We start from the raw sequence: 10,379 nt of genomic DNA on the forward strand, positions 1-10,379 counted from the left end.
TTGGGAAAATGCAATGAAGCCCCACTGTACATGGCTTGTTTATTTGCCGTGGTTCTACACGTTTGTGTGGTTGTGCAGGTTTGTTTGTGTGGCAGTGTGGTGTGTTGATAACAGAGAAGGTCAGATCACCCACACCAGACATTGGTTCTGGAAGGATCTGAACAAGAGAACCATTGTCTGGGTTCGTACTCTGTGCCGTCTGTGGTCTCAGCCGTTCAGTCGTCCTGAGGCGACCGAACACGAACACAGACACAGTGGTTTGATACCTGCTCTCTGTGTGAGCTGCAGATGAAGGCAGCTCTGGCGGAGGAGAAGAAGTTCCAGCAGCACATCCAAGCTCAGCAGAAGAAGGAGCTCAGCTCGTTACTGGATTCACAGAAACGTCAGTATCGCCAACGCAAGGAGCAGCTGAAGGAGGTCAGAGGTCACACTTGGCAGCTCTCTCTCTCTCTCTCTCGCTCTCTCACTCTCACGAAGATGAGAGAAACTTTGACCACATCCAGCTAGTTAAGAGAAAACTTTCTCCTGTCTCTCCGACTAGGAGCTAAATGAGAACCAGTCGACTCCAAAGCGAGAGAAGCAGGAGTGGCTGGTCCGCCAGAAGGAGTGTCTGCAGCAGATGCAGGCGGAGGAGGAGGCCGGTCTGCTGCGGAGGCAGAGACAGTATTTTGAACTGCAGTGTCGACAGTACAAGAGGAAGATGCTGCTGGCCCGTCACAACCTGGAGCAGGACCTGCTCAGAGAGGTGAGAGTTCAGTGAATCAACGGCCTCAGACTTCACTGGGTCACATCCCATTTCTTCACTCTGACTGTTGAATGAACTGAGGAAAGTCGTTGTTGTTGATATAAAGACTTAATAACTGACACTTTATATATATATTTTTTAATTTTGTGACCTCACAGCTGAAGTTGGGTAGTTTAATTTCACAGTAATTGTGAGACATAAAGACATTCTCCCCGTTGTTGTTCCTCCAGGACCTGAACAAGAAGCAGACCCAGAAGGACCTGGAGTGTGCCATGCTGCTGCGCCACCACGAGTCCACGCAGGAGCTGGAGTTCAGGCAGCTCGGCTCAGTGCAGAGGACCCGAGCTGAGCTGATCCGCACCCAGCACCAGACGGAACTGACCAACCAGATGGAGTACAACAAGCGCCGCGAGCAAGAGCTGCGACAGAAACACGCCACGGAGGTCCGACAACAACCAAAGAGCCTCAAGGTATCAACGGGCAGAGTCCACCGGATCATAAAAGTCCTGACGCTGCTGACTTCAGTTTGTTAAATTATATTGAATTTCTGTTGTGTTTTTTTTTTGTAACGTCAGATGAAAGAGCTGCAGATCAAGCGTCAGTTCCAGGAGACCTGCAAAATCCAGACCCGCCAGTACAAAGCCCTGAGGAACCACCTGCTGGAGAGCACTCCCAAATCAGACCACAAGGCGGTGCTCAAACGGCTCAAAGAGGAGCAAACGCGTAAGCTGGCCATCCTGGCCGAGCAGTACGACCACTCCGTGAACGACATGCTGTCCACACAGGCTGTGAGTAAGGCAAGGACACCTGAGACGTGCACCGACTACACCTGAGCAGCAGCTCCACCCACTCCAGACAGCAGGGTCGGGTCAAAGTTCAGTAGTTCAATGGACAAAGAGTCCAGAGGTTCAGGTGGACAGGAAGTGACTAATGAATACAGAGAATTACCTGGACCAAGATTCATTTTTCTAAAACCTTTACAACATATAGGTACACACACAACATGTAGGCACACACACACACTCACACACACACGTATGTACACGGTACGTGGATGAAGTTTCATCAAAGTCGTTCCAGAGCAACGCTGCCGTCAGCTGCGTGCTAACATCTGCCTGCTCCTCCACAGCTGCGTCTGGACGAGACCCAGGAGGCCGAGTACCAGGTCCTAAGGATTCAGCTGCAGCAGGAGCTGGAACTGCTCAACGCCTACCAGAGCAAGATCAAGATCCACACGGACACGCAACACGAGCGCGAGGTCAAGGAGCTGGAGCAGAGGGTTTCCATCCGCCGCGCACTGCTGGAACAGAGGGTAGGAAATGATTCTGCCGCAGCCGCTTTCACATTTACCCAGATCCTGCCAAGCAGACGTCCTGATTAGAGACAGGGAAGGTGTTAGCTGACAGGAGAAGACAAAAGGCTCCTTGTTCCAGGGACTGAGGTACACCTCGCTCCACTTCCTGTAGTCATTGGTCGGAAGAAGACCTGAGGAACGTTCCCCGTTGGATTTCTGTGAATAACACAGGGAGTCAAATCGTTTCTAAACTGTTTGTATAAACATGTCTCCTCAGATTGAGGAGGAGATGCTGTCCCTGCAGAACGAGCGCTCGGAGAGGATTCGGACACTGCTGGAGCGCCAGGCCCACGAGATCGAGGCCTTTGACTCGGAAAGCATGCGTCTGGGATTCAGCAACATGGCGCTGAGCGGCATCCCCGCCGAGGCCTACAGCCAGGGCTACCCGACCCCCAGCCCCTCCTCAGGCTCCACCGGTTGGCCGTCACGGCCCGTGCCGCGCTCCGGCAGCCACTGGAGCCACAGCGTTCAGAACTCGGTGTCGACTCCTTCCTGGCGCAGCCAAAACCACAGCAGCGGCGGGGGTCCAGGCTACAGCCGCGCAGAGTCAGTGGTCTCCTCGCACGGAGAGCTGATTAAGAGCGGGAGGAGCCACGCCCCCTCCTCGTCGGCCTCGTCGTCTTCCTCCTCCTCCTCGTCTTCCTCCGCCTCCCAGCAGCTCTACCTCCCACAGCACTACCAGCACCACCACCAGAGCACGCCGCAGCTCTACCATGACACTCGGGAGCGGGACCGAGCCAGGGAGTGGACTGCTGGACGAGGGGGAGGGCGAGAGGTAGGAGCAGGAGGAGGAGGAGCCCACCACTCCCATCACTCCCAGGGCCACCATCACCACCACCACCACCATCACCACCATCACCTCTCCTCCCATTCCTCTGTTCAGTCCCTTGCTCTTCTCCCACCTGCCAATCTCCCTCCTCCCATCTCCTTATCTTCCTCCTCTTCCCCTCCACCCTCTTCCTCATCCTCACAGGGCGGCTACGGCGGACTTAGCGTCAGGGGTTCGAGTCTGATGGCCTTAAGGAACAGCCCACAGCCTCTGAGGAGGACGGCGTCAGGCGGCGGCGGTGGCAGCGACAGTGGGCTGAGCCGCAGCACGTCTGTCACCTCTCACATTTCCAACGGCTCCCACCTTTCTTACTCCTGAACCCCCCCCCCCCTCGCCCTGCCAAATCTCTGAGGCTGACTGCCTCTAGTGAACAACTATCATAATTGCAGCTGTCTGTGTTTTTAGATGTTCCCACGAACCAATCAGAGGACAGCAAAGTAAAAGACATCCTTTTAATATTGTGTTTTAGAAACTCCTTTCTTTGTCATGTAGTTGAAGAAAGAGAGAATGTTGTTTTAGCAGGTTTTGCCACCAGAGGGCCACAGTTACTGTAGCTTAAAAAAACAAACAAAGGTTTAAAAATTGAGTCTTGAAAACAGAGAACGTGCCTCATGTAGCAGGTGGCCAACAGGGGGCACCTTCATTGGTTTAAAAAAAAGATTTTCCTCTACCGAAGTACGGCGCTCAGAACCACGTGTTTTCTGATGATGACGGACGACCACGAGACTCAAACATTCCTGTATCTTTGTCTCAGAATGCCGTGGTAAAGTTAGAATTCTAAAGTGAATCTAAAAGGTCAACATTTCAAGTGAAGTCAGAATTCATGGAAACAAAACACACGATCTGAGTCAGAATTTTTATTCTTCGTTTGGAATTTTTTAAATAAAAAAAAAAAGTCCATGTATTTATGGAATACTAAAGAAACTGATAAAACCTCCAAATCCTCCTGACAGACCCCCCCTCCATGCTTCACCCACTGACCCACAGATACTCCCTTCTTCAGACTTGTTCTTGTATCAGTGGGGACGAGGAGCCAAATGAAAAGAACTGTTTATCAACTTCGGATCAAAATGCCACATTATTTTCTTCCCCACCACGTCTGAAGCAGATGTTTGGTTTTTGTTAATGCTCTTAAATCACACAGTTCTCTCCAGGTTCATGTTCAGACGTCAGCAGTTGTTTTTTTTTTTTTAACATTTTGATGAGAGTGGGTGGGAAATGCTTTAAAACCACTGTAACTATGTAAATATCAGTAAATTGTAAAATCACAGATTCTCGTGTTGGATTTGATCAGCAGGGGGGGCCATGTAGTCCTAAGAAGAACTTTTTTTTTTTTTTTTTTTTTTCAATTTTACAGTTGAGTAGATCTGTGTTCCAGAAGACAAATACTGAATAAAACACTGCCATCATTTTTTTAATTGTAACTTTTTGACCGTCCATGGTCCTCCAGCCTCCAGAGGAACATATATACACTATGTATATATATATTTATATATATGTATGTGTATATATGTATCTACCTATTTGTAAGCAGACAGGCTTATGTTTACATGCTGACATCACAAACGTGACTAGACTCGACATGTTGACGTGGAGTGATCTTAAAAACATGTTCCTTTGAAAAGGATGGCAGCGTGCCCGTGTGCGTGCGCGGGACAGAGACACACCTCCGTGCACAGACTGGCTTGTACAACATGCACGCGCCTTCCTGACCTGTCTATATGCATAGAAATGTAAGATACATGTGTAGAGTATCGCTGTAATTACACCAGTGTACAGATAGGAGCGCTAGCTCTGAGAAGCAGCGACGGTTTCTTTTTGTTGTAAGTTGAACAATTAGTCCTAGAGGTCAACAGTGGGCGCTATTGTTACCATAACTTCTACTGCATTCTAAGTATTTATGTTACTATGGTATTTTTTCTTTTTTTTTAAATTGTAGGTATTTTGCCAATTTTAACCACTAGGTGGAGAAAAAGAAACGTTACTGTGATTGAGCTATAACTTAAAGAATTTTAAAGGGATATATCAGGTTTTTAAAGTCTGTCTGTATGAGGTACTTATACATACTTTGCATAAGCGCCCCCTGTCGCTGACACCAGCCTGAGAGAGAAACAATGACTGTTATATTATTGTGGAGTTTACTGACACTTTTCTGAACAGCAGGCAGACATGAATAATCCACTCACTGCCCCTGACATTTGAGCAAATCTGTGATTTTTATCCCGGCAGAGACGCAGCGGCAGATATTATATATTATTTGTTCGCTTCACTGGCCCGAAACTTCAGTTTCCTTTATGTTGTGTCGCTGTTGGCAGCCATTGTTTGACAACAATGCTATATCTGTGTCTGTCAGCAGGGGGCGCTGGTGTGTCAGTACCTTCTGCAGCCATGCTTTAAAATGCATTCCTTTAGAGAAATAAGGATAACGTTCCCCAGCATTCCTGTCGTGGTCCTGTGTTGAGTCTACACTTGAGGGCGGGGCTACTGTGTGGTTATTAGTTATATTGTTTTTTTTTCTGAGCCAGTATTAAAACATGGAAACAGTTGACAATAAAATATACAACTTTTTCTTTTACTGTGTTTCGTGCCATATGTTTTTTTTTCATGTTTTTGTTGTTGATTTGTAAAAAAAAAAACGTTCCCTGCACAACATGGAGCCCAACAATTCCACCCACACACTTGAAGTATAAAATAATTTCAATAAATTTAAAAGGAAAACAAATTCCAACTTCACTCGTCTTTTGTTTTATTGAATTAAAGATTAAAAAATAATAAGTTGTTGATTCTTGAGGCCTTAGAAAGTCCTCCAGGTAAAGGATATTTTAGTGACGTGTGATTGGACACTGAATATGATTGACAGCTGGATCAACGAACAGGAGCCTGGCCACATGACGTCATCAGGGCCTGGATGCCAATAATGTTTTATTATGTTTTTACCATGTATGTGTGTGTGTTCTGATCTTCACACTGTTCTGTGCAATTTACAAATACTTTAACAGTTGTTAAAATATTATTAGTAATAATGTAGTACATGACGTTAATTAAATTTACAATACGTCAGGCCTGGTGGGGCTTTTGTTTTGAAATTACCCGAAGTCGTGCTGTCATTTGCCGCGCGCCCCAAACCGGAAGTAGACAACCTGGTGTTTTCTGTCGCTCTCCTTTTCAACGGCATTGAAGTGTATTCAGTGGTCTGGTCAGTGGTCTGGTCAGTGGTCTCTTCAGGACGCAACATTTTCAGGTCCAAAAATGACGCAGGACAATATTTTTCTCTTCGTCCCAAATCTGATCGGTGAGTTCGTTCCCCGGCGGTGGCGGAAAAGTTAGCCTAGCATCAGCTCCGATCGTGTTTACGTTCATTCAGAACAACGTTCAGGTTTGTGTGTAGAGTGATGAAGGCTGATCGTTCATCTCAGCCCGTTTTATTCTTCCTCGCAAACATCATGCCATGTTTTTAACCTCGTTTACCTGTTATAGGTGTCTAAACATAAACATTAGCCCTGCATTAACGTTAACCATACATTAATCATTAGTCCTGTTCCGTCCAGGAACATTGTGACGTACAATGAGAGAACTGCAGAACCGGTTTAGCATTACCCATGTTTTATAAAGCTCTAATAAGCATGCATTTTACGAATAAAAGAAATGTTGTTAGTTACTTAAAAAAAATGGTCGAAGTTTTGTGGGGGGGAAAAGGGATGCTGCTGATTGTAATCCATAATCATGTCTTGACAAATGTTTTGTTTACCGTCCGAAAACAAATACTTGGGATGGTAAAAAGTCAAATTGAAAGATTGATTGAAATTTAAAGATTGATTGACGTCACGTCCGTCTGCGTTGCTCCAATTCATAAAACAGATTTTTGTCTCCATTGACTTTGCAGTTTGGACTTCAACATATAAATGAAACAGAAAACTGGCTGTGAATTTCCCAACTGTGAGACCAATACATTACTTCTTATCTTATCTTAAAAGTGGGAGTGTTTCCAGTAAATTGATTTTATTAGAGATGATGACTGATATTAGGCCACAGTAAAACAGAATGTGTTTGAGTGTTATTACAAAAACAATTAGGCCACAGTAAAGCAGAATGTGTTATTACAGACTGTTATTACAGAAAATCAGACAAGGTCAGACACTGAGCAGAAGTTCGAGGACAGTGACAGGGATCCAGACTCAGAGGAAACAACTTCAGCCCAGAATCTAGGGCCTAGAGGGAAAGGAGAGTTGTTAGTTGTTAGTTCCAGCAGGGGGGGCTACAGGTGCCCTTCGGTCTTCAGTAACCTGCAGTGTCCAGGGGTTTTCTGTTGGTTTCCAGTTAGCAAATGAGCTGAGCAGCCTCTGAGGTGTCGAAAGGGAAACGTATCTGAATCCTCAAGTCAACCACTGCAGATATTTGAGCCACGTCCACGTTGAGCTTCTCCGTCTCTGATCCTGTCCCTCCTCTTGGTCCCTGCTGCAGGTTACAGCCGTGTGGTTCTGGCTCTACTCTCCTTCTACCTGATGCCCTGCTGCCCATGGCCTGCCGTCTTCTGCTACGTGCTCAGTGCTCTGCTGGACGCCTTTGACGGACATGCTGCTCGAGCACTCAATCAGTGTACGAACAGTCGAGGACCTGGACCTGGTTCCTTTCTCTCTCTCTTGGGTTTTAGTATTTTTGTTAGCTTTTCATATAGTCTTAGAATTGTTTTTAGACACTCAAGACTAACAGTAAGATTTGTAGAAACAACATCTCAGCTGACTTTTAAAAAGAAAGTCTCCAATCACAGTCACTAGGGGGCACTAGATGTATAGACGGAGTGGTTAAGCCATGTCAGAATCAGGTCATGGTACTGATTGTCATTTCTCTTCCAGCCACCAAGTTTGGAGCCATGCTGGACATGCTGACAGACCGCTGCGCCACCATGTGTCTGCTGGTCAACCTGTCCCTGCTGTACCCATCCTACACCTTCCTGTTCCAGCTCAGCATGTGTGTGGACGTGGCCAGTCATTGGCTGCACCTGCACAGGTGGGTTCCTCTGTCCGCTACACGTGGTCCTTACTGTTCCACTACATTAGCAAGAAGAATAGCGGTTAGCGCGAACTAACGGATGTGAATAGACTAGTGATGTCAGTGAACCAGTCGGTCCTGGACTCAGACCTGGTCCTGGTCCGGTCCTGGACTCAGACCTGGTCCCGTTTGGATGTTGTTGAATGTCCTGTCTTTATCACCTCCTCAGCTCCACCATCAAAGGATCGGCCAGTCACAAGACCATCGACCTGTCAGGAAACCCTGTCCTACGGATCTACTACACCTCCAAGGTGAAGATACCCTGTCCTACGGATCTACTACACCTCTAAGGTGAAGAGCTGTGACCTCCTGCGACCTCCTGTGACCTCCTGTGCTGATGTGAAGTCTGTGCTGGAGCCTGATGTGTTCTTGTGGTTTTGTTTTGTTTTTTTCTCCTGCAGCCGGTACTGTTTGTGATGTGTGCTGGGAACGAGCTGTTCTTCTGCCTGCTCTATATTCTCCATCACATCCCACAACCTGCAGGTAAGAAGCTGCAAACATCTGACCCAAGAACTCGGCTCCAGAACCACCTCCTAATCAGGAAGTAGAGAAAGTACCAGGAACTACAGTGTGGTGCAGTAGTATTTACTCTCTTATTCATAAGTCCTTTTTTTTTGCAATTCCTTAAGTAGAACCATATGTAGTTCCTGGTACTGTTCCTGTTGGTCTGAGTTCTGGGTGCCAGTACTTTTGTTTGTGACTGATGACGTGTTTCCTGCTGCAGCCTGGATCTACTGGCTGCTGGGCCTCTGTGGAGCCATCTCCATGCTGAAAACTGGGATCAGCTTGGTTCACCTTGTCACCGCCTCACAGAACATGGCCGCCCTGGATGTTGCTGAGCGAGCGGCGGCGACCAAGAAGCAGTGAGCGCCTGGTTCTGGTTCTGTCCACGATCCAGGGACCAAGTCCAGCACCCCGATCTTCTCGTATTTATTTTCTGAATCTTGTCTGTAGGGGAACAGGTAACTCTATGACCAACGTAGTAGATGATGATTAGATGATTGTTTGGATGCCGTGATGATGTCATTAATTCTGCTTTAACACTGTCACGGTATAAAAAGAAGGTCACACCCATTGTTACTCCACAAACCAGTTTCCTGGCGATATTCTCAGGGAGGAGTTGTCAAAATGAAAGTAAAACTGACAGGACTGATGTTAGAGTACATGTAAAGGTCATTGAGGTCAAAGTCAGCACATGTTCTACAGGGAGGGTTTGTCAGCTGTGGTGATAGGGCTGTACTCTAAGTGAACTGTCTTTTATTTTGAAGCTGAAGGCCGGTCTTCTGTCTCCTCCTTTGACCTTTTCCTCTTTTTAAATAAGTTCTACAAAGACTTTTATTTTGACAGCGCTCTCCAGGCGTGTCCACTGGTGTTAGGATCGGGAGAGAATCTGGTCACTTTCGCATTGATAATCAATACAAGTGAACAAACAATAAAATGACTAGTAATCCTTTAAAAGAAATTAATAATGAAATTATGATAAAAATGTCACCTTTATTTTATTTTATTTATTTTTTGTAGCTGTAAATCACATGAGCCATGGTCTGGGACCAGTCCACTCTTCTTTTTTTTTTTCTACTGTTCCATTCACAGATTTAAATGGTCACTAAGCCATTTCCTGTCGCCTCAGTCAGGAAACAGGAAGTGTCTGTGAGCGGCGTGTCCAGGCTTCAGTGTTTGTTTGACTCAGAATCCCTGCTACTGTTGGACGAGTGTCATTATGTGACAGAAAGAATCAGTGATGATATTTTAAAAAAACATAGGTAATCATTGCAGTATTTAAAAAAGTATATTTGTTTATATGTACTGTAAAGTCAAAATAAACTACTTTACACCATGATTGGAAGTCTTTTTTGTGTGTGTTTTGTGTCCTGCTCCATCTTCCAGAAAAGTTGGTTGTCTTCCTAAAGATTAAAAACAAAAATGTCAACTCCTTTTACGCAGCACCATCATCGTGTTCATACAGCTTTATTTTTAGTGTTTACTATTTATTTTTAAGTACATGATAAAACAATGTTTCATATTTTTATATCCACCTTCACATTTAAGACATACTTTATTACAATAATCAGACGTTAACTGGCTGATGAAATGACGTTTTGGCTCATTCTGAGAACTGTTTCTCACGGATATAAAAGTATCTTTTTCAGATGTCAGTACGGCTCCTGCACCGGAGAGTTACTCGTTATTGTACTTGTTATGTGTTCAGATATGGAGATTAGATATCGATTTTAACGCTCTGTATTTCCTCCGTTTACGTTGTCTTCGTTTGTCCGTAGCTGTGAACAATAGCATCTGATTGTCATTATTTATCAGAGCAGATGAGAAAACACAGACGTCTCTGCCAGGTCTCCTCGTGAACGCGCACAACACGTACACTAACATAAAAACGATTTTTTTTT

General features: G+C 45.7%; 3 protein-coding genes across 8 annotated transcripts in view; 2 read left to right on the forward strand and 1 right to left on the reverse strand.

Annotated features, from left to right (window-relative positions):
- The window catches only part of LOC103393461 (serine/threonine-protein kinase TAO2), a 12,145-nt gene extending 6,489 nt beyond the window's left edge, over positions 1–5,656 (forward strand). Inside the window, 6 exon segments of the mRNA XM_074559999.1 lie at positions 113–417; positions 542–745; positions 976–1,215; positions 1,321–1,533; positions 1,875–2,057; positions 2,317–5,656. Coding sequence (XP_074416100.1) covers positions 113–417; positions 542–745; positions 976–1,215; positions 1,321–1,533; positions 1,875–2,057; positions 2,317–3,246 — 2,075 coding nt within the window. The 3' untranslated portion in view covers positions 3,247–5,656.
- The window catches only part of LOC103393431 (RNA binding protein fox-1 homolog 1), a 363,631-nt gene that overhangs the window by 167,372 nt on the left and 185,880 nt on the right, over positions 1–10,379 (reverse strand). The window lies entirely within an intron of this gene.
- Positions 6,031–9,817, forward strand: cdipt (CDP-diacylglycerol--inositol 3-phosphatidyltransferase (phosphatidylinositol synthase)). The gene is made up of 6 exons (XM_008330431.3): positions 6,031–6,220; positions 7,390–7,524; positions 7,782–7,935; positions 8,147–8,228; positions 8,379–8,460; positions 8,702–9,817. The coding sequence occupies exons 1-6, from the start codon at positions 6,178–6,180 to the stop codon at positions 8,842–8,844; spliced, it is 639 nt and encodes a 212-aa protein (XP_008328653.1). The 5' UTR covers positions 6,031–6,177; the 3' UTR covers positions 8,845–9,817.

This window comes from Cynoglossus semilaevis, chromosome 17, assembly GCF_000523025.1.
Source record: "Cynoglossus semilaevis isolate Cse_v1.0 chromosome 17, Cse_v1.0, whole genome shotgun sequence".
Lineage (NCBI taxonomy): Eukaryota > Metazoa > Chordata > Actinopteri > Pleuronectiformes > Cynoglossidae > Cynoglossus > Cynoglossus semilaevis.